At 44.0% G+C, this 25018-nt stretch overlaps 1 protein-coding gene across 3 annotated transcripts in view; it reads right to left on the reverse strand.

Annotated features, from left to right (window-relative positions):
* The window catches only part of PRIMA1 (proline rich membrane anchor 1), a 606350-nt gene that overhangs the window by 365339 nt on the left and 215993 nt on the right, over nt 1-25018 (reverse strand). For all 3 annotated transcript variants that reach the window (XR_013600946.1, XM_078660091.1, XM_078660090.1), the window contains exon 3: nt 2574-2718. Coding sequence is in view for 2 of the 3 variants with exons in the window: in XM_078660091.1 (XP_078516217.1) it covers nt 2574-2718 (145 nt within the window). In the remaining variant the exon portion in view is untranslated. The remainder of the gene's footprint in view (nt 1-2573; nt 2719-25018) is intronic.

Raw genomic sequence — 25018 nt, forward strand, 5'->3', positions numbered from 1 at the left:
TGCATTTGTTTTTACAAATCTATCATAGCCAGAAAATGCACTCCAAAAGTATTGGGAAGATAAGTATCAGTATGTATATATAGGTTTACTATATTTAACTCCTTATGCATGTTAACACTATATTTATATCTCCAAGTATATAGATGTGGAGTTAAAAAAGGGAATATATTCACTTGGCGCTGGAAACCAAAGCACGCACCTCACTCTCACTAAATTACCCATGAGAAGAAATGTATGGTTTGTAGTGCCACATGCAGTAGGCAATAATGAGTTTTAAATCTTGACAGGGCAGCTAGTGTCCCTCCAGTGCGTTCCTGTATAGTTTTGTTCTGGAAGGGTGCATTAAAGACGTAAAAACATCTTTTCTTGGCTCAGAATACGCTTCACCAAATTATCAAATTCTGTTTGGTTTAACTTACTTTCCATCCTTTTATCTCAATATATTTCAGCAAATCTGACCTGATGAAATTTTAAGTAGACAATTGTGGTGGAGCTGGGTAATGGAGATATCAACTTTCACAGTCTGCCCTGGCCTTACTCACTTACAGTTCATAACTTTCTTGCAGAGACAAATTACATCTTTCCTCATGGGAGGGAATAATAGTCCTTATGTATGATTGGGCAGGTCTCAAATAGTGGGTTTAAAGACCACACAGACTCTCTGCTATCTGTTGAGTATTTTGTAATGCTACTGATATACTAATCAGCCTCATTGCACAATTATTATGCATAAGGGTTTGCAAAAAATGTGAGCCTCATGAATATTAAGAGGGAAGGTCTCATTTTGTGAATTTCTACAAATGAAAAGCAGACCTCCATCCTGTCTTCCCATACCCAGTGTGTTATTTTTTTTAAAGCAGCCCCTGCCCATTAAAGAAATAACTGATGCATTTACAGAACAATTACAGTCACAAAGCAAGGGACACTCCTTTCAAGGCCCTCCTAATTTTGATTTATAATAAGTTACAGAACACCGTTTGTGAAGGAGGCTTAGTACATCAAAAACAAGATTTTGCAATTATTGCATCAGAGATTTTGCATTTGGCAAAAGATTTTCATACATGAGGACCATGAATCCAAACATGTTTTCCATTTCGAATGTACCAATCATTCTTTAAAAAGTGAATCGAATTCTACACTCCCCTCCCTACCCCCTCCCACCCCACCTCACAGTTCCAGACTGTGGAAGTGCATGCTGTTTTCATCCTGACTCCATATATATCTACCAATAACAGACTAAACGTTTTTACTTTTACACAGATATCTGCCTGATTATCATACAACACATTACTCGGTCCTAACAGCCATAGGTTGAATCGTAAGACGTGACCGGGAATGTACATTTTACGTTAAGTTACTAGAATCCATGTAGAACAGTTCTACCTTTTATATGGTCCTGTAGCACTTTCAGAGTCCGAGCACCTTTATACATCTGACTACTGAAGGTGGGCTTGAGCCATTGAGACAGATCCTAGATGCTCACATTTTACAATTGTGAAATGTGTTGTTTAGTGATGTTTTACACCGGTTGATTTCAATTTGGTGATTACAAATTGCCCGATTGGTTAATGGATTGAGGTTCTTTAATTTTGACTCCATCTTACATTTGTCATCAATTTGTGTTGCCTTTACACAGACTGCTCTATTCATGAAGTGTTTCTGCCCTTTTGACTGCAACGTGTAGAAACCCCCCCTCTGTCCTTGCTTTGAAAGCAATCTCAGACACTAGCTGGCCTAACTGCATACAGACATGTTCTGCCATTACTGATTGACTTATAAGTGCTGTAGTTGATTGACTTATGGGTTGGGCAGAAACACGACGTAAGGGGGACATTCTGGTTACATGATGTTTTTCTATTTGCTAATATTTTGCAGATCTTGTATGTCCATATTAGGTATTTTGTATGCTTGCAGAAGCTAGGACTGCCCCTTTCTTTTATGTTGAGTTTTTAAATCCTAAGCATATAAAAGACCTCTGTGTTCTGTATTCTTTAGACTGCCTCATTCAGGTGCTAAAGGCTCCTGTGCGACGTAGTCTCACTTATTAAGTTTAATAAAGATGTCTTTTAATATTTTCAGCTTCTGTGCCAAGTTCTTTTGTATTAGTGAGACCCCTGAGAATGAAGATTTCAGTTCTTCAGGATCTTTATAGAGCTTTATGTGTACGGATGTCTCTTGCTGCAGACTACAGGGCTGATGAGCATTACTAACTAGAGTACGCTATCGATGCAAATAGTGCACATGTAGACATGGTATTCTCAAGTTTATCTGTCAAACCAGAGAACATGATGCACCTCAGGTTAAACCACAGCAGTCTTTATTCTCCACACAGCGTACTTGCCACCTCCAAACAACCTACGAACCACTTGAAGCACAACATTCCTTGCCCGGAACATTGGGTCATTGATAAAGCTCTTACGAGCATGGATTGTTGACTTGAATACAACAAACCTTAATATGCAAACTCTGTGACACATATTCAATAAAGAGAATACACACTAAGAAGGCTAGATAAAGAGGGGCAAGGGGAATCCATTGAATGAAGGTAAAAAAAAGACAGAACGTTTACTTACTAATGATTAAACGAGGAGGCAACGGCGGTGGCGGAGGAGGTGGGAATGGAGGGCGGAGTCTACACTGGCAAACCTGCTGGCAGCTTTCGGCTACCTTCTCTGAGGAAGACCTGGAACAAGACTTCTGGATTTCACCCTGAGCAAACTGTAGAAAAAGAAAAGAAAAAAAGACCAGTGAATTTGCTGTGATTCACTTATTAAAAAAGCGAATCAGAGATTCAAGAAAAAGTCAACTATGTTGTACAAAATTATTATGAAACCGATCTACAGTGCACATTTACGACAGTTTCATCATGTTATTACATTAAATCATATATTCTTACATTATAAACATATTAACCACTCCATACAGCAATCTTATGATTGCTTCCGCATGACATCATACAAAATAGCCCTTAGCCTTGAATGAATGTTACGTATTGTTGGCAGCTCAGGTAAAAAGTATTCCACCTCACTGCATGATTCAAAGCACCAGAAAGTGACCAGGGCTGGATCACATAAACTGCATTTGTATCAGACAGTTTGTTGTCAATTGCACTCTAATCCGTGCAAAAATAACTTTTGAATTTACTGATTTATGCAAATGTTTCTGCACTCGTTCTTTAATGCAAAGGTCATTTTTGGTAGGTAGTTAGTGCCAGCGTCAAAATGTCCAACACCTTGCAAATGATGCAATTCGGACCCTTCGCGCAGCATAGGCCCTGGCTCTGATCCATGATAGTGCATTGTAGAAGAGGTCTTGAAAAACAAACACAGAGCCCATTCCATTTTAGTTTGCACAATGATACTATTCAATTTGGCAGCTATCCTGAAGATGTAATGAAAGGGAGCAATTCATTCATGATAGGAATCCCCTGCCACAAGACCAGAAGACCTCCTCTTTCAAATACAACTGCGAGCATCACGTATTACTCTGTTAAAAAAGAGGACTTGACACTCTATACAGAGACCGGATCAGACGGTAGTATTTCCCTGAGGGCCCTAACCCACCAAACTCTAAATATTTCCCTAAATCATCCATGAATTGGTTTCTGAAGGCAGTGAGGAGGCGGAACACCTTTTTCGTGGAAAGTGTTTCCATAGTAACACCATCAAGTTATACCATGAAAGACATTTGCCATTCAGAATAGTGGCAAGCCAGATATGAAAGATTCCAGTCCATTTGGAATTTTAATAGTGGCTAGCCATATATGGATGACTCTAGTCCATTTGGAATTTCCAGGCTACATACCCAATTTGAATTGTAAGGAATACTTCCTAGCAATTTTTTTGTTTGCAGGATTCCAGGTCACGGAGACACAATCCTATTTCCAGAGAAACATTTGAGACACACTGGTGCTTTCTGGGCATACAGAGTTTCTTTTAGCGAGATCAGAGTAGAGTGCATTTGCAGAGTATAAACGTGCACTAATAGCCAACTTAACTAAAAGGGGTTTATAGTAAGACAAGAGAATAGGTGGATAACATAGATGACAGAAGCAACTGCTGCCCCTGCACTTACTTTAGCCTGGAAAAATAGACTGAAAGCAAACCCCAAGTATTACTACCTTGCTTTAGATTACACAGACAACGGTGTGTATGAGAACTGACAGCTTCCACAGTAAATCTGTTCAAAAAGACAGCGTAGCAGTGGTTCAAAAGTGCTACTATTTCCTCTTACAAGAAGGCAAAATTGTGTGCCATCTGTATCTCATTTGCAGGACATGAGAAGCCCATTATTAATGTTTAATGTTGGAGAAAAAAAGATGTTAAAAGCACAGACGATGAAAGTGATGAGGAAAAAGCAAGAGCCACTGAAAACAAATGAAGGAACGGAATGGGGGGGGGGGGTCATTAGCTATGTTGGTCAGTTAGAAGCCATGTGTGATGATTTTATTTGGGGGGGGGGTGGTCATTTTTATTGCCATTTCAACAGTGTTACAGGAGCTACAGCACCTGTGTGCAAAATAGGGTTTCCAGTTACCCCCACAATCCAGCAATATCTATCTATCGCGTAGGTGGAGTCTTATATATCGCACCCACGCGTGTTTAATCCGTAATAAGGGTAGTAAGCCTACGATACATATAGAGAAGGTAGACTAATAACACGTTAAACTTGCTCAAAACTAGAGTAAAGTGGACAACGAGGTACTTATGTTGGGCAATAATTAAAATACATCGCAATATTTATTTTCTGATCCAACAGAACATATCCAGTTCTGAGAAGGAAACCCATTCTCTTATGCCCGTTCGAGGAGAGTTTTACAATATTTTAAGGTAAGATGTCCAAAAGGGAAGCTAGATAAAATAAATGAACAGCCCTCATCATGAAGGAGGGAAACCCTAAAGCAAACACATTGTTTCTTGTTTATGTAGATATACAGTTAAGCTGCCCAAAAGTGTGGAATAACAAGTAAAGACATCCTAATACAAGGAGCTCGTCCTGAAAGAGAGGTAAAAAGAATGTGCAGTAACCACGTATGAACTTAGGTTCAAACTAATAGATCAGTATCACTAATAGACGACAATATCTCCCGACATTTCTCATTAGGACGTAGAAATAAAAGAGTGAAGGAATCTCTAGAACGTCATAAATGTCCCAGCTTGGATCTTCGATCTCATGTAGTTGGGGTAAGAACACTTCCTAATGCATTGAATAGAGTGTGAGGGTTCTATTTGAACTATGTGCCTTACCCATGGTAACTTCCACAACGAAATAGACTCGGAGGGAATATTGTGTCTTAAACAAATATATGGAATGAGAGTCATAGAACATGAAGCGAACTGAACATAACAGATGTATAGTAGGAATTGGATAGAGTTGCCCAATAGGAGGATATGTGCGTGCCTGTAAACTGTAATAGACATGTTAAAGATAGACTGCAATAAGACATTGTTTAGAATCCTGTAAATAGAATTGCTTTAGACTATGAAAGGAATACAATCCTTATATAAAGTAAGTGACACCCTACCTTTCTCCCCATATATCTGCAGAGAAGGTGCATGTCACTACTCTTTGAAGCGAGAAACCCCAATCAAAGAAGTCCTGAAGAAGGTGCCACAGAATCACATGTACTGCACCGAAACGCGTCGACGCATTTTGTAAATACAGAGAATCCAACCAGGGCCTAGTAAACAATCTGATGTACATGTATTACTGTCACTGTTGTTTATATGAACTGAAGTGATATAGGCCTTTGGATCCAGAAACAAATAGTGGCAAAGATATTAAGAAGCCACAGAGATATTAGGGGTTTGCTAATAATAGGTTTTAGCTTACTGATTTGCTGAAATGTCATATATGTACTTTCCTCTGTTTTTAAATTTAAAATTTTTGAATCCTTAATTATGTATGTAATATTGTGATTAATTGTTTTTTAAGCTTTCTTTTCAAAGAAGATCTCTTTGAAATTTTAAACTATATTGTTTAAAAATTCGTGTTTATGTATTTGGTTTTTATTAAAAACAAGACTGTGAACGATTTTATTTGGTTGTGGAAATTATTATGCACTCCAGGTAGTAAAGTATACTATTGTTTCCCTGTTTAAATGTATTTGTGTACCCATAATGGTATGAAAGTTTAACGAGCACACCCCAGGGATTTCCCTTTGACTTGGTATTTCCCTGAGGGCCCTAACCCACCAAACTCTAAATATTTCCCTAAATCATCCATGAATTGGTTTCTGAAGGCAGTGAGGAGGCGGAACACCTTTTTCGTGGAAAGTGTTTCCATAGTAACACCATCAAGTTATACCATGAAAGACATTTGCCATTCAGAATAGTGGCAAGCCAGATATGAAAGATTCCAGTCCATTTGGAATTTTAATAGTGGCTAGCCAGATATGAATGACTCTAGTCCATTTGGAATTTCCAGGCTACATACCCAATTTGAATTGTAAGGAATACTTCCTAGCAATTTTTTTTGCAGGATTCCAGGTCACGGAGACACAATCCTATTTCCAGAGAAACATTTGAGACACACTGGTGCTTTCTGGGCATACAGAGTTTCTTTTAGCGAGATCAGAGTAGAGTGCATTTGCAGAGTATAAACGTGCACTAATAGCCAACTTAACTAAAAGGGGTTTATAGTAAGACAAGAGAATAGGTGGATAACATAGATGACAGAAGCAACTGCTGCCCCTGCACTTACTTTAGCCTGGAAAAATAGACTGAAAGCAAACCCCAAGTATTACTACCTTGCTTTAGATTACACAGACAACGGTGTGTATGAGAACTGACAGCTTCCACAGTAAATCTGTTCAAAAAGACAGCGTAGCAGTGGTTCAAAAGTGCTACTATTTCCTCTTACAAGAAGGCAAAATTGTGTGCCATCTGTATCTCATTTGCAGGACATGAGAAGCCCATTATTAATGTTTAATGTTGGAGAAAAAAAGATTTTAAAAGCACAGACGATGAAAGTGATGAGGAAAAAGCAAGAGCCACTGAAAACAAATGAAGGAACGGAATGGGGGGGGGGGGGGGAGGGGTCATTAGCTATGTTGGTCAGTTAGAAGCCATGTGTGATGATTTTATTTGGGGGGGGGGGGTGGTCATTTTTATTGCCATTTCAACAGTGTTACAGGAGCTACAGCACCTGTGTGCAAAATAGGGTTTCCAGTTACCCCCACAATCCAGAAATATGAACAATCAAAAGTAGGCAGGCAGCGCATCTACGGTTTCAGAAACTGGTATTACATGCCGTTGAAGTCAACAAAGTGCAGCAAAGTATTAAAAAAACAAGCAACTCTATAAGAAACTGATTCCTCATCCTCTTCCGCACTCCGATCTAGTACCATCAACTGTATCACATCATCTCTATGTGGTAATATCAGGGAATTAGAGAAGAGATAAGGTCCCTCATCACCTCAAGCAGGTCATTCAGGCCAGTCTAGAGCTCATGCATTGTGGTCATTGTGTTTGTGAGCTAACAGGTGCAGGAGCTTCAGCTCTGAATGTGTCCCCTGTAGCGGAGAAGGCCCCAGGGCCATCAGTGGTTAAGTGGCAGATTATGGCCCATGCAAGTAAGTTATCTGACAAACTATCATCGCGTCTGCCTATTTTCATATGAATTTCTTCTGCTCCAGCCCATTCCATTATATCCCTCAGCTGGTCAGTCATCAAGAGAGGCCTATGGCTTAGCCGTCTAATGACGATGCGCAGTTTGCCAATGTCAACCCAAGCAATACAAATAGTCTTCGCAAAGTTTCTGAATTTTTGTTGTGGGGACTTGTCCCAGCAGATCAATCAATCAGGGTTTTGAAGAGCGCACTACTCACTGGTAAGGGTCTCAAGGCATTGAAGGAGGGGGGTGTGAGCGGCTCCTTGGGGTCATCCGAAGAGCCAAGACTTGAGGTTCTTTCTGAATGGGTGCAGTGTCGGGCTTAGTCTGAGGTGAAGGGGGAGTATGTTCCAGGTGTGGGCTGCAAGGTAGGAGAATGATCTTCCACCTGCTCTAGTCCTGCAGAAACGAGAGATGGTGGCTAAAGCGAGGTCAGGTGAGCAGAGGTTTCTCTTGGGGGTGTAGAAGGAGATTTGGTCATTGAGGTATTGGGGTTCAGTGTTGTAGAGGACTTTGTAGTTGTGTGTGAGCAGTTTGAAGGTTATTCTACTTTCGACGGGGAGCCATTGGAGGTCGCGGAGGTGTTGGGTGATGTGGTCATGTCGTGGGATGTCGAGGATAAGTGTGGCAGTGTTTTAACTCTATCCGCATCATCCAGCTTATTGCCCTAAGTAGATATTGTAATATCTGATCCCAATAGGGCATGATTTAAGGACGGCCTCACACAACATAAAGTCTGGAGGTTTGTGTCTTCAGGCCACACACTCGGAGTCCCTGTCTGGGTAAATACAATGAAGGTGTTTGGGAGAGAGGTCGCAATATGAAATATGTCAAATTGGATAAGTTTAAACTGTGAATGTACTGAAACTTTCTGTACCCCTCTGTGTATCTTAGTCCATTCTGTAGATGTGATGGGAAATTCGCACACCCGGCACTATATGTCTTCAATTGTTGGAGGGTGTTGTGGACTGTTTGCTCGGTATATGTGTGTGATAAGCATTCAACCTCCTGTCATGGTCAATAAGGTGATAAGTGTCTGTGTGGGATCTGGGCCTCCGATAACTCTGGCCATATTTTTCGCTCATTAGCTGTACTCTTGGCATATTGATGGAACTGGCCACTTCCCAAATTAAACGTTTCAATAGCATTGTGTAATGTGATGAGTCAGCCCGCTGGATATAAATCATCAAAACTGACATAACCCCCCTCAAGCCAGAAGTCTATAGCCATCGACTGCGCTATTGGTGCAAATGGGTTGATTTTCCAGACCTCGAGGTCTATTGCATAAGGCAGCTCTACGGAACACACCCAACACTGCCCGTTCCCACATCCGACAAACCAGTTTGATCACATGAAGTAGAATCCCATGCGTTCTTTTACCTCAAAGTAATAGGAACCCAAATGTGGTACCACCATATGTGCCAGACAGTAGGGACATCTCCCAGTTTGGTTCCTCATCGAACCAGTGAAAGTGTGTTGTAAGTGGGAGACCAAATAGTACATCTTGAAATTTGGTACTGCCATGCTCCCCCTGTCTCACTCTAGTTTGAGTGCTGCCAAACCTACCCAGTCCCTTTTCCCAGCCCACAGTAATTTGAGCTGGAGACGGTCTAGTTCCTGAAAAATACCTCGGGGTATTTTGTAAATAGTACCTTTCAATACATAAAAACAGCGAGGGAGTACCACCATTTTAATCCAAACAATTTTTCCCATCAGGGGGAGTTTCAGGGTGTTCCAAAATTGAACAGTTGGGTGGAGGTTTGCAAGTACCCCACACATATTGAGTATGTTGCAATGGTGGAACCCATGTGCTATGTACATACCCAGATAATGCATGTTATCCGTCCTCCATGGCATGCCCACTGCAAGAAGCCATGCAAGCTTCAGATTCTACCCTGCCCCATTAGTAACAATGCAGATTTTAGATGGTTGACATATAACCCCAGAAGCTTTCTGGATTCTCTCATCACAGTTAGCATGATCGGGGCAATATCTCCACTTGGCGTAAGTAAACCCTTACGCCATTCGCAAAGAGTGATATTGCAAGTGTCATCAAACCGACTTCTATTTCCCAGCCTTGCACCAGCAGTCTTAGTCTACATGCCACCAGCTCCATTGTCAGGGTGAATAGTAAGAGGTCATGGGGCATCCTGCCGGGTACCCCATTGTAAATGTATTCCCTCTGACACAAGGCACCCAGTTCGGACCTGTGCCAGTAGCGCTGTGTACAGCAGTTTAATGCATGATATGAATTTGGGGCCCAACCCAGCTCTACTGAGCTCCAGCCACAGATAGTCCTTGGAGACAGAATCAAATGTCTTTTCCATGTCTAAAAAGGCCAGAGCATAGTGATCATGATCTAGGTAGGGGTCGTTGAACACATGTAAAAATGCAAAAAGTATTTCTGCTGGGAATACATCCAGAGTGATCAGGGTGGATCAGCTACAGAAATAGCAATATAGGCATTTTGTTAGAATCTGTCCGAGTGTCTAGTCTAGGCTCAATAATGATAGAGGGCGACAGGAGGCAGCATCCAATGGACCCTTCTCCGGCCTTGTTATTAATACGACAAGGGCTTCTCTCAAGGCGGGTGGGAGTATGCCTCATGCAAAGGCTTCCAAATACACCAGCAACAATTTGTCAGCCATGGTCATGGGGAATGTTCTGTAGAGCTCTGCGGGCAGTTCATCCCCCCTCACCCCCCGGGGTTTCACAGTCTTAAGGGTATCTATGGCTTGTAGTATTTCCTGTTTGCTCATGAGGCCCTTCAGATTCTTATGCTCACTGTCCTCTAAATGTGTCAATGGTAGCTAGTTCAAGTAGGTGACCACTAGATTTTCTGATGACGGACAAGGAGATGGATATACCCAACACAGGTGCACTGTCAATTTCTCGTTGATAGCTAGTTGGGCATGTACTGCTCTCCCTGCCGGATCCTGAATTGCCAGTATGGGAGCAGATTAGTGTCCCTGCTTAATCATTCTGCTAGTAAATGACCCACTCTGCCCCCTTCCATTTGGAGCCTGTGTCAATAGGTGAGACATACATACTTTTCCAGCAGTGCACATGTCCCACTCGAACTGAGGGGCCAGAGCGAGACACTCAGTGGTAAGTAATTGGACCATTCCCCTGCCAGCCCCCACAGCGGAGCAAAGTGATGAGTAGATACCACCCCCCATAGTGTCTAGCAGTTAATATCAAGACTAGTCTCCATGTGTGTCTCAGTGGCCCACATAAATCAACTAACTTGGAACAGTTGCAGAAACAATCACTCTTGTACATAGTGATATAATGTTATGGGCAGGTCGCTGAGCACAACTTCTTTCAGGTTACCGCAGACCACCTCAGTCCATCGGACAGAGACATTGCCATTTCGGAGCACCATGGTGGGTGGGTGTGTGTTCTTAGGCGCATCAAGTCTGAAGCTAACAAGACATGCTTGTGTCCCACCAGGGCGCACATAGGATCGCCCTGGTCTCAGCCAGCAGTATCTGGCATCCGTGCTGTCACTCAAAGTGTACAACTCTGCGACTCTGTAAAGCGCTCTGATACCCTAACGGGTCAAGTTTGCTCTCTATAAAACACAAAAAGTAAAAATTACAAATAAATAAACATCTGGGAGAAGGAGTTGCAGTCCATCGAGCAAAACATCTTTGGCCGTAGGATGCCATCCGGGCAAACAAGAATTCAATCCCTAGCAGGGGCTCCCATTCGCTCCAATTCCTCTGAGGGCATTTTCTTGTTGGTCTCAGTGTCTCACTGTGCCCATGAGGGACCCACGGCCCCCAGAGTACTTTTGGCCCAGGGTGGCTGGCCAGTCCAGCAGTTCTTGCGGGGGAAAAAAAATCACCTGGCATCATACTGCATGCGCAATTTGACAGGAAACACAAAGCTGTATATGATATTACGTTCTCTCAGTTTTTGTTTCACTGACAGAAAGTTATTGCGCAGGTTCTGAGCTTCTTAAGTGAAGTCGGGATACATAAAAATGTGTTTGACCTCATAGCTGAAGGTGCTGCTAGTGCGTACACATTGTAGGATAGCATCATAGTCGCGATGGTTGAACAAGCAAGCCATCATTGCATGTGGAGGCACTCCTGGGCACTCCTGGGAACAGGGCCACTCCCAGCACCCTATGCACCCGCTCAATGGTGAAGAATATAGATAGCCTCTGGGAACTGAGGGTTTTTGTGGTTGTTTCCTCGAGGAACAGCTCCACAGAAGGATCCTCCGCATGTTCCGGGAAGCCCATCAGTCATATATTGTGTTACGTGGAGCATCTTTCAGCATCCTTCAGGTGCTCTTCTGATTGCATGGCACTACATTTAAGTTCTTTGACTGTGGCTTGTGATGATTTAAACTCATGCTTGAAAGAATCTGCATTGTCTTCCACAGCCGTGGTGTGATCTGTGATTTTGCAAAGGCCAGGCGCAGATGGCTAATCTCCATAGCCACTCTGTCCATCTTGCCTTCTAAGGTGATTCGAGAGACTTGAATCCTTGCTATGAGTTCCGTAGTGATGGGTCCACTGTCCTGCGCATCTGTGGGTGATAACTAGTCATGTTCTGAGTGTAGTGTCTCTGGCCTAGACACCGCAAACCAGTACATTTTGTTTGCCTGGCCCATCTTCGCTCCTTTGTCTTTCCCATTATTGAGAGTGACCTAAAAGGGCCTCTTGTTGTAGGAGATATAAAGTTGCATCAGAGCAGGCAGGGCCCCCGCTCAGACTTACGGTTCAAGGTTAAGCCGCAGGTAGAACTAGGCAAGCAACTTCCAGAGCACAAGGCACATGTCATGTCCAACCTCCCGGACTCGTAGCGATTTCCACACAGGGCCAGTCACAGCACTTTACCAGATGTCAGCCAGGGTAATACAGCCTCTCTTCAAGGCTCCATTTTTTTGTTTTTTTTTTTAAATTAAATTCTTATTTGATTTTACCAAGATTCAGAAAAGTCAATACTGTAACTTACATATAAAAAATATAGCAAAACAAGGGAATGAAATGGAGGAGAGGAAGGGGTGGAATTATAAATTAACCTAAAGTATCCAAAAATAAGATTTCAATCAAACAATGAATGAGAAAGTCGGCTAGGACCAATGCCAGTGTGACCATATTTTCCCCACTTTTTTCACTGATCGAGGACCCTGAGCTTTTGCAATTGAAGTTTCACATTCGTACATTTGGCAGGGTGTTGTCCAAAATTCGGACACCTTAGGTGGTATAGGATTAATCCAAGCCTTAGCAACACATAGTCGAGCACTAACTACTATAATCAAAATTAGTGCCCTCAAGCGGGGAGCCAATCCAGAATTATACCCCAGCATGATTTCCTTATGGCTTAGGTTGAGTTTAATTCCCACATGTGCTGAGATCAATTCAAATAAACTATCCCAATATCCTTTAAGCTTAGGTAAATCAATAAACATATGTACTATGCCGCATGAAGCTTACACTTGGAGAAATATGAATGCTCTGAGGTCCCACCACCTCCCATTTTGGAAAACGATCCAGAGTATAATATAGCATATGAACGGCCTGAAATTGTGGCAATTTAAGACTAACTGAGTTGACTAACAGATCTAAAATAGCTAATGCATCCTTTAACTCACCAGCCGTAACTGAAGTTGTCAAACGCTGGCTCCAATTTAGAGCAAGCCATGTATTTCTGATAAATTATACTTATGCTGACCGTCCTGGTTTCTTGCCCAGGTTGGTAATAGCAAGAAAGAAGTTCAGTTATTTCTTTGTTGTTGCTATATTCTAGCATATTAACAATATAATGCCTCACCGACAAGTATTTAAACAAGCATTTACAATTCAACGGTCTCGCCCTTGCAAAGGTTAGAGCTATTGGCATTGTAAATGACAACATTTTTATTTATGTGTTGGTTTTGAAAACAGATAAATAAATGGCATTGTTATTTACAATGCCAATAGCTTTTTCTTTCGCAAATGCTGGTATATCTCTCGTAAATTTGGTATAATCCCGAGTACAGCGATTATACCCAAATTAAAGAAATAGAAAAAACATCTATGTCTTTCATTTTGGTATAATCGCGGCACCTGCGCATTACTTTTAAAATGTTATAAGTAAAGCATGGTTGACGCGATTATACTAAAATGAAAGAAATAAAAAAAACATATATTTCTTTCATTTTGAGTGAATACCGGGCTGTACTTGGAGGCGGAATGTGGCCAGAATAGCAAAGAAATTACATGATAATACATAAAACACATATATTTGAGAATAAAATGTTAATGTTGGAATAATGATGAATGATAATTAATATCAAAAAAGTAATAATTGTACCGGTAGCAGTAGTTATTGTATTGTTGTAAATTAATAAGTAGAGGTTACGTTAAGTAGAGAGTAAAATGTTTCTTTTCCAAGGTCTGTGTGAGTGGACTTTTTGCGCTCAGCCTCTGGCCTCCGCCGAATTCTCGTCACATCAGAATTAGAGCAGATTCCACTTCCTGGCCCGGACTCACAATGTCAATATAACATGGCATGGTGTGGGATATGTAGTTCTAAAGACTTCTCAGGACTCTGTGAAGAATTGAGTAATTATATATAAGGCTCGGGATTTAATTCGAAGACGGAAGGGCCTGCCTTTCATTCTTCAGAAGACGATACATTGAGTAGCATACAGTTGAATAACAGCAGCACTCGTTACCCACAGTGCCAGGAATCCTCAAGACTGACAGCAAGAAAGATGTGACAATAAATAGATAAACAATATATCTATGTTCGCCACTGTGGTTGATGATTTGACAGTGATGTGTATCGATCTGTACTTAAAGTGCACGGCCCAAAGGAATGTCGTGTGTTGGTTGAGTAGGTCAACAATTGAAGCCAAGCTGTCCGACGGAGTGCGCACTGCATTCTTGCAGCAAGTGCAGCTGTGGATGCGGGGGAGGTTGTCAACGAGTTCCACATTTTATCCCTAAGGATGTGCAAGCCGCACAGCTGTTCCTAATCGGGAAGTGTCGATGTAATTCGAAATACCTGACAGTCAGGGCATCGCGCGAAGGAATGTCTTTGAGTCGGGGCAGCAGTGTAAACACGCACCCTGCTGTCAGTGTCACACGGCGGATACGCTGCCCCAGTCACATCGGATGGCACTTGAAAGAGGCCCGTGTTTAATGACACTGGCGGAGACACACGCACCTTTCCCCGCCTCATTGCTCTGCGTGGTAGGTGGGTGGGGTGGGTGATAACCAGCCACTGGGTGCAGGCGCTCGCAGCCCAGAGGCAGAGCGTTACCAGCAGCGGACTGCAGCCTCCTTCCTGGGCGGCTGGCAGTAGGGCAAGGCTGTCAAACACCCCGCGTGTGTTGTTTCGCAACCTAAATTGCGCCCTATTCAGCTAACACAAACAAAAATGTGCATTAGTTACTTTATACGCGGGTATAAAAACACACGGAGAGGAAGCGTAGATCTGTAGCTCGGGCCAGGGCAAGAGCTGCGTTGTTTGAACCCACACTGAAAGCCCTTCCATTTCAAGAGTTTTCATTTCACAACATCTCTTCTTCCCACAGCCCTTGTCGCATTTAGCATTAGTGAGCAAACAAAATACAAGAGGAGCGAACGGTGCATTACAGGAGGAGACGAGAAAACGAGAAAACAATCACCGCCGCAGCCCGGAGGAAAACACCGGAAGCAGATGTCCGGCCCGCCGCCTGGTTGTGGGCGGGGCCAGGAAGAGGTGTGTCCACTCCCACTGCCTTGCGGAAGCTTTGCCTGTTGTGACCGGAGATGCCGTGGCAGCCATGGCGGGGGGGTCCCCTGCAGAAAAGGGAAGCCCCAGCTGGAGAAGGAGAGACCGGCCCGCCGCCGAGAGCCAGCCGACCCGGTGAGTTCCAAATAGAGAGGAGGGGCGTGAGGCCTCATGTATGCGGCGGCCGGGGGCGCTTCTATGTATGCGGCGGCGGGGGTGGGGGGGTGGTGGTGGTGTCTCTGTATGTGTGTGTGCGCGTGTGTGTAGATGCGCTCCTGCGTGGGTGCGGCGGGGGGGGGTGCGCGCGTGTCTGTGTGTGTGTGGCCCTTCCTGCCTGCGTGTGCATGTGTGTGTCTGTGGCAGGGGATGTGCACGGCGCCGGCTGGGCGTGCGCGCTCACAAGGTCAAATCTCGGCCTGCAAAAGCGCGTGGCACTTTGCTGTCCTCATTCCCCTGAAAGTAACAGCATTAGTTGTCTCGCCCTAGACAGCAAAGCTTCGCTTTGCTTTCGTCTAGGCGAGACCTAAAAAACTTGTGCTGCGTAAGCCCATATGCGTCCTGTAGTGCAGTAAATGCCCGGAAGCCATGACCATCATACAGCTGTCCCAAGTTAACAATGCCCAGATGGCCCTACAGTTGCCCTACATTGTCATGAAATATGCCAGGAAATAAAGGATTGCCACAAAGCGGAATAGGCAAATGAACAGTTTGTAGAGAAGCTTTTGTACAAATTTCACGCCAAATTCAGACTATATCTCTTACTACTTTAAACCTCACTCGCTTAAAGTACTTATGGTCCATCAGCCTATGCATAGAAAATCTAAAATCCAAACCTAGTGCTAATTGATATCTATATGCAGTCAGACCAGCCTTACTTTCAACCAATAAACTTTGAATGCGGCCAGTAAATGCCGCCCAAAAAAATAACTTAAAATAAGGTAATTTGAATACATCCTGCATATGGGTTGCTTCAAGAGACGAATGGCATGCCTGGGCTTCCTAAAGTACCATATAGAACTGCTAACTGCCCCGTCCAAAAGTTTGAAAAAGGAATCAGAAACTTGCAGTGGTATTGAACAAAAAAGATATAGGAACTTTGGAAATATGTTCGTTTTGACAATATTACATCTACCTAAAATACTCAAGCAAAGCTTCTGCCATTGTCGCAGTTTCGCTATGACTCTTTTCAAAAGGGGTTCATAATTAAGTGTAATAATGTTTTCCATGCGGCTACTCAAACGAATACTGGAATACGTAGCAGTATCTGCCACGTCCATCTCAAAGGTAAGTAGTTTAAAGTTTAAAATGACCTGTGTCTTTGAGAGAGTCAACTCATATATTCGGAGAAGGAACCAAATTGATCAGCCTCCACTGACAACATCATTTGGATTGCTAGTAAAGACTGCAACATCATCAGCGTAAGCCATTATTTTAAGATCGATTCCATTTAACCGGACAGGTTGTGTGCCCTTGTTCAAGTTTAGGTGTCTTAAATATGGTTCAATATAAAGGGCAAACAGCAAGGGCGAAAGTGAGCAGCCCTGACCTGTGCCCCTCCCTATTGGAAAAGAAAGAGAAGAATGGCCACCAATCAGGAACTTTGTGACCGGGTTCTTATAGAGCATCTGTACGAGTGTTATAAAACAGTTGCCTAACCCACATATAGCCATGATCCCCCAGAGCACTTCCCATTTAACCTGATCAACGGCCTTCTCTGCATCTAGCATGATCATACCTATGTTTTCCTTAGTTTTACCGGTCACGTCGAATGCTGTGATCGCAGTATTAATATGTGCCGTATTGTCTCTACCAGGGATGGACCTGTGTTGCTATTCTGAAACCACGTTAAGCATGACAGGAGCGAGACGCAAAGCTAAGATTTTACAGAAGACCTTTGCGTCCACCTTTACCGGAGAAAGAGGTCATTAAGACCTCTATTCCTCAGGAGGTTTGTCTTTTTTGAGAAAGACCACATTGTTAGTCTGTCCCCATGACAGCGGAGCAGCCTCTCCATTACTAATGCTACACAAACAAATGATGGATGGAATGCTGAATATATCATACATTCGCCCCCAGTCAAGAGATCTGGGTTAAATCCATCGTTCTTTTGCTCACCATGCCACCCCAGTTTAGACCCAGCCACATTCAAATCAGTCTTGACCCTGTGCCTCATGGGAACAGTCTAGACCGAACTGCCAAGCCCGGTCCTCCCTGGACAGGAAACAAGCATCCTGGGACCGGATTCTGGTTATTACCCTTCATCTGCCAGGCTAGCTTGAGTCCAGTAGCACAGTGAGAAAGGGACCCACGTCTGGGCATACCCATCCCACTTAGGGTGAAAAGTGTTACGCAAACAAATGATGGTTGAAATGCTGAATAAATCATATATTCACCTGCAGTCAAGAGGGATGAATTTAGACCCAGATCTCTGTACTGGGGTGAATGTATGACATTGTATGACATTGTTCTACATTCTGTCCATCAATTGTTCTTTTTGTGTTTGTCACCCCGAGTGGGACAGGTATGCCGAGACGTGGGTCGCGTGCTCTCCATGCCACTGGAGTCAAGCTATCCTGGCTGAAAGCCCGAAACAGGTCCTAGGATGCCTGTTTCCAGTCCAGGAAGGACCTGGCCTGACAGTTCGGGCAGGACTGTTCCCATTGGGCACAGGGTCAAGACTGATTTGCATATGGCTGGGTCCAAACTGGAATGGCATGGTGAGCAAAAAAAGATGGATTTAGGCCCAGATATCTGTACTGGGGTGAATGTATAACATTGTTCTGCATTCTGTTCATCAATTGTTCTTTTTGCATTCCTCCATTACTAATAGCAGTTACCAAATCGAAGAACTCTGGTGCAAGAATATCCATAAAAACTTTATAAAATTGCAATGGTACTGAATCTACCCCAGCTGCTTTCCCTGATGGTAAGGCACTTATTAGCTAACTCAATATGTTTGACACTAAATTTCCCCTCCAGAACCCATTGCTGATGTGGATTGAGTCTGGACATACCACACTCCTGCAGATACTTGCCTGCAGCCTGATGACTGTTACAATCAGATCTATAGTACAACTTTTGATAAAACATAGCAAACTGTTCCATAATCGATTGAGAATTTGTGTATACTATTCCACTTTCCCCTATAATCAGACATATAGTATTATACGCTCTTCTATCAGAAATCTGGTGAGCCAGCAAACTTCCAACCTTTTCCCCATACTCATATTGGAAAGCCCTGTTTTTTGATAGATGGCAGCCACCCTCTCCTTTAGCCCCCTATTGAGCATTTGGCGTCTCTCAATTAGTTATAGATATAGTGACTGCTCCTGCAGGTCTCTTAAGATAATGGCCTGGGAATTATGTTTTTCCAAATCCAAACAATCCTGCCGAATTTGGGTCTCCTAATGCTGTTTGCCCCTATTTTGAGCCAAAATGAACTGAAGCATCATCCCTGTATGTATGCTTTAATGCAGTCCAAGACAGTTGTGATCAAGGCTATGCCTTTAATGTTTAGTATATATTCTAAAAGAAGTCGCTTCATATATCCCTGATATTCCATACTGCCAAGCAGATTTCAAGGGAATGTAAATGGCCGTCGACCGTCCCTACCCTCTGCAGACCTGAGCTGCATATATAATATAATGGGTTTGTGGTCTGATGTAATCTTTGGACAGATCTTGATAGATGCACCTTCCAACAGCTGTCCTTGCACCAAAATCAAATCTATACGAGAATACTGTCTGTGAGGTGCAGAATATTAAGTATAGCCAGGCATCAATGGGAACAGAGTTCTCCAAGCATCAGCCTAGTAATGCAATCTCATTATTTCCATAATAAATGTATGTGTTTTAGCCATCCTAATACTAGCTTGCCGATTAAAGTAAGGGCTGGCAGAGCTGGCATAGTGCCTCTACCCTGAGTTACATGGAGTTTGAAAAAAACTACCCTCTGCTCCCTCCCCCCTTCAAATTAATAAACAAATTAAAAAGAGGGCACTTACCTGCGTGGCTGCCTCCTCCTCTGCCTGGCCGCTCTCCTTCCTGCTCCTCGCTGTCCTTCTATGAAAAAAACCTGTGTTGTACGTCTTGTGCGTTTTGGGCGGGTGGAGTGGCTTGCTAACTCTGCTCTGCCACAAAGGGGAGTTTTGCCTAAACTCCGCGTCCGCAACGGAGCACGGAGTAGGCAAAAATCCACAAACTTCGCTGGCGGAGCAGAGATACCCATTCGGGGTTAATTAGTAGTATCTAAGGATAGTCCATCACACAATTAAAGTCCCACATTAGGATCATATTTCCAGCCTAATTCAGCAGTTCCAAATTTAAGTAATCAAAAACTGCAGGATCATCCAAAATAGGGCCATACAACATACAGAGGGTATATGTCTGTGCATTAATGAAAACCTGTGCTATAGCCCATCCGCCCTACTATCAGAAGCAGCTTTCACAATCCTAGCAACTAGCTTCCTTGTTTTCATAATGGTGACACCCCGTATAGACACTGTTTGAGAAGTACACATCAGCCGTTCATACCCCAGCTGCTTCAATATTTGCTGATCTTTAAATGCCAGCTGTGTTTCAGTTACCCCAACAATCTGTGGCTTGTAAGCTGCTAGTTCCCCGCGTATTAGTTGTTTCTTCCTAACCTGATTCAAGCCAACCACATTCCAACACAATAATTTTAAACTAGTCATTGATTTATCCGACTATTCAAACCTTTGAATCTTCCCACCATCTCAACTTACCACCCTCCCTCCTCTCTATGTTGAATGCTAAATACAAATTCTAAATATTCGGACTCCTAAATTCGCCCCCAGCCTGCACCCCATAAATTGCACTGCACAAACCATTTAACACAAACATCCACCAAAAAACCCTGAAACTCCCTAAACCCAGCCCAACCCACCCTGTAACTATGAAAGAGAATCATCCACCCCCTATGCTGTCAGTTACTTTGAAAGGCCTCTAGAAGAACTGTGTGGAGCCAGACCACCCCGATATCACCTCAACATCCCTCGTAGTAGTATCTTAGTAAGCTACCTCTCAATGATAGAGCTGATCATGGCCATAAGTTTCTGCACATGCCCCCAACTCCAGTTAGATATTCAAATTTGGGCTTAGCGGAGGACTTCGAAGCCCCTTGGCACAATTGACTGAGAACTTGTGAGACTTCAAGTTTTATGGAAAACCTGCTGCTGCCCGTTGTTGATAACCTTCAAATGTGCTGGCTCCTGTGCGAACACCTGTGCCCCAACAGCTTTTAATGGATTTATTAGCTGATGCAGGTTCCAACGCTTGTCCATTGTAATCTTACATAGATCCGAATGAACTAAAATAGACAAGGATCCAACTGATAGTGGGGCTGTTGGACGAGCTTTGAAATAAATTGCCTGCCGCAAGAGAAGGTCCCCAGCATAGATGAGAATAGGACGGGGTGCGGGCGCTTAGAGTTCACTGCTTGCTTGGTGAACAGAGAAAGCCTATGAGCTCATTGAACTTGAGAATCCATATCTCAATCTGCCAGATCTTGAAGAGCTCTCTGCAAAAAACCGCTCCTGTAATGCCTCCATAATGCTCCCTCTCGCAATCAGCATCCAGCTTTTTTTGTGATTGGCTTTTCTACCTTCGCAGCAGCGCTCGTACTTACCAGTGTATAGAGTGCAGGAGGGGGCAATAATTTCATATGCAGTGGTTGCTGTTTGGTCCGGAGTGGGACGACTGCTGCTGGCCCAGCCTCACTGGCTGAACTGCTTCTCTCTCCGTGGCATCTGCTCCCGCAACACCTGCACCTCTTCAGACTGGGGAAAGCGAAAACTAGCTATGGCTCCTCCACGAGTGAACATGGAGCATGGCTGCCTAGGGGGCGATGGGACTGAAAACTCCATGGCCGTTGAACTCCAAACAGCAGCTGAAAATTCTGAAGAAGGAGAAACGAGAAATCGCCATCATCCGAAACAGAAAGCAGCTTTTACAAGGGTCGTCCGCCTCATATTAAAAGTACTCTAATGAAATGGCGCAAGTGATCTCTTGCATGCTGGCAATATGTGAATCACTGAATCCTCATTGGTGGATGTACTCCTGAGCACTGTGCTAGGGGAAATGGAGCTGCAGGATCAAAGCATTACTCCCTCCCTCAGCAGATAACATCGGTGGAAGTTGACTTTCAACAAGGTACAGACCTCTCACAAGCTGTCTTTGCAAATTCTAACTCTAAACTTGGTGCTGCAAATGAAAATTTCTTCAATGCGTCTTTCTTTGTCTGTGGATGACTGTAATCCCCCCATCCTGGTAGGCGCTGTGCTTTGTAGGCTTCTGGGCTCTTCGGACCAGGTAGAGGGGTTTGGATTAAATGAAGCACAAAAAATAGGTGGAGAGGTTAAAGCGGGCTTGGAACCTGTAAATTAACAGACATGTATGGAAGATTCAAAAAGCCCGGGGCTGGCATGGGAAATTGCAGCACTGAGGCAAGCAATGTTAGGGGGACACAGCACCACAGCGGAAGCTCTGAGCCTAGATCAGAGGTCATCACTGGTGATATAATTGGACCAAAGCCACTGGGGATCCTCTCAAGAAAATATCCCAGGACTCCCCACCATGTGAGGAACAGGTCGCAGGGAAAAGAGAGGCTCCCTTAGAAGAGGCAGGTCAAAGCGAAGAAAGTGAAAATTCACCATGGGGGTAGAAAATCCCAGGAAGCTCGCTGTCCTGATACCAGCTCCTTAGCTCTGCGCTCCACGCGGGGGTCTAAGGAACCACCCCTCCGAAAGTGGGTTACTCCTAAGGGATAGGTAAAGGCCTTGATTTCAAGGCTATCAAAAAGCGGGCCGACCCTTCAGTCCCACTCATCTGCACTAGGGGAGGTGCAAGGTGCGAGGCGCAACCATTAACTGACACTAGTTCTAATACTAGCGTAACTCTGAGCCCTGCAATTAGACTCACATATGGGACTGATGGCTTTGTGAACTCATCAAGTTGCTCACTACATCGTGGGACCCCCATTCAATTTTAGAAGCAGTAGGGAAGAAACAGACAGATAAGGAGGATGTAATGGATGCAAAGGAGCCCTCATTAGCAACTATCCTTCAGCTCTTACAGATTCAAAGATCTGAGGCTTTGGAGAACTACGTCCAAGTTAAAGAGGATTATAAGACAATGCAGCAAGCTTTAACTGAAGTAACCAGCAAAATGGCGCAGCCTAACTCTGGCTATGGCATAGCTTCAACAATGAGTAGCAGGAGAAGAGGAATTTGGTACAGCAACAAGCAAGGCAATCACAAAGCATGAGCATCAACTTACATATGTTCAAAGTAAAACTGAAGATCTAGGGAATAGGCAAAGAAGGCAGCAACCCTCTTAAAGGCTCCATCAGCCCAGGGGCAGGGTATTTTGCCCTATTAGTCAGTGTCTCAGGACCCCATGCATTGCCCCTGGGGCCCCGCACATGCACTTGCAGCAATTCAACAGGTGAGGCAGCATGCTGTCGTTGCCCCTGACCAAGCAAGGAGCTCAGGCATACGGCCCAGAGCAGAAAACCACAGCAAGGGCCTCCACAAGCCTCCTCTACAAGGGCAAGGGCAATGGCCTCATATTCAGGCATTATGTTGTCCCGGCTAGATTATGCCAACTCGCTTTTGGCTGGGATCAACCAATCCGAACTTTCTCGACTACAGCGAGTTCAGAATGCGGCAGCCAGAGTAGTGCTGGGCCTCTCAAGGCGTAGTTCGGTTGCTAAATCTTTACACTCTCTTCACTGGCTTCCGGTACACCAGAGGATTAGATTCAAGGTTTTATGCCTTGCATTCAAAATCCTCAAGGGTACATCGCCTCAAATCTTGGAGAATCTGCTCATACCATATGTCCCTCTGCGAGCCCTCAGATCTGTGGGTCAAAATTTAGCTGTTGTTCCGCGTTATAGACTTAGTAGAGCTGGTGGCTGCTCTTTTCGAGTCTTAGCGGCTAATTGGTGGAATTCTCTCCCGGTGCATATTCGAGCTATGGATAATCTTCTTCTGTTCAGACGGGCCATCAAAACTATTTTATTTGTTTATCCCTTTTGCTGTATTCTATGATCCCTTGGTTCTCTGCGGTGTTGTGTTGTTCTGATCTTGTCAAAGCGCCAGGACGCCCCTTTGCTGGGGCAGCTGTGCGCGTTACAAATAAAAATAACATAACATAACATAACATGTCCTCTAGGCTTCAGGGTATGACTCCCACCATAGTCTAATTCGTGATGCTGGCTTTATCCTCCAGGGTCTGGCATGTCAGGGTGACAGAGTCAGGATGTATGCCAGCAGCTTGAGTATTCATATGCAGCACAGAGTTGGGGCTCATTGCATCCAATGGGTTTTGAGGCTCGAAGAAGCACCCACAAGACTAGTAAGAGCAACAGGGCCCCCCTGTCAGGTTCATGCCTGCCTCTCACATCGCAACTCCAAAGCCAGAATATGGTGCGAGGCCCATAGAAGTCAACCCTCACAGGGATACGTGCCCAGTTGTGGGGAGAGCTGCAGACCATTAACTCATCGCAGCCAGGAATACGGGTCATCAACTGTAGCCCGCACGAGTGTTACATGGCAATATTCAGCCCTGGGGGAGAGCAGCTCACTCACTGCACTTTATTAGCGGCAGGACAGTCCCAGTTCATCACCTGGTCTGCTCTCTGGCAGTTTGCTAGGCCCAGTATGTCAGGGACTGCCTCAGAAGAAGGTTGTCAGTCCCCGTCTACAGAGCAAAGCCAGGTGCAGTGCCCAATGGCAGAATGTTTGCAGGCCCCAACTCAGCATGCAGGATCATCCACCGGGTGCGCTGGTTCAGTCGGGACAGTCTTTGGCCTCAGTCCTTGAGGACCTGGTCACTCTGCTTTAGAATTATTGGGGTGTCTCCGCGCATTCACAGAGGGGCCCTCTCATAAGTCCTCAGCTACCCAAGCATCCAGGTCACTGCTCAGGCGTTCTGCAATGTTGGATGGGCAAGGATTATGTAGGGTTTTCGGCTCAGCGGCGGGAGATAATAGACTGCAGCACCTATTGTACCATCCACTACAGTGGCAGTACAAACATGGCTACAAGTCTACCCTCTGTAGCCTGACAGCAGCAGCTTGAACCCTGTTGCCATGGCCTGTCAAAATAATCCTTTTGACAGGTAGGTAATATATTAAATCAGGATTTCCTACTTATTGAAAGGATTATTTCGACAGGTAGGAAATCCTAATTTGAAATAACAAATAAGTCGCTCATAAGCACACCATGCTGCCTGCAAGCTGGGGTATATAATACTTAAGAATGGAACATGTGTGACATTAAACATGTCACATTCACCCAGAGACAAAGCCCAAAGCACTGGCCAGGCTGTCACTTGAACATAGAAAAATCTATAATCAAATGATAGATTACATACTTTCATCTATAATGTTTGACCCCTACAAGCTATGTACACCATTCAATTCCTTTTTTTATATTTACTAAAGATACAGTCTAATGGTAAAGTTAGATTATCATTAAATAAGTGGGAAATGTAACTTTTTTTCAAGTTGCCTTTACCCTGCCGGCAGCTGCTGGAGGCCAATTTGTATTAACACTCCAGCAACTCCCAGTCTATGCTCAGTACTGGAAGAGATGTGAAAGAGGTGTGAAATTTCTCCCAGATCAAAGAACAGGCTGAACTCAAAGAAATATGCAGGGTGGGGGCTGT

The sequence above is a fragment of the Lissotriton helveticus genome, chromosome 9 (assembly GCF_964261635.1).
Source record: "Lissotriton helveticus chromosome 9, aLisHel1.1, whole genome shotgun sequence".
Taxonomy (NCBI): Eukaryota; Metazoa; Chordata; class Amphibia; order Caudata; family Salamandridae; genus Lissotriton; species Lissotriton helveticus.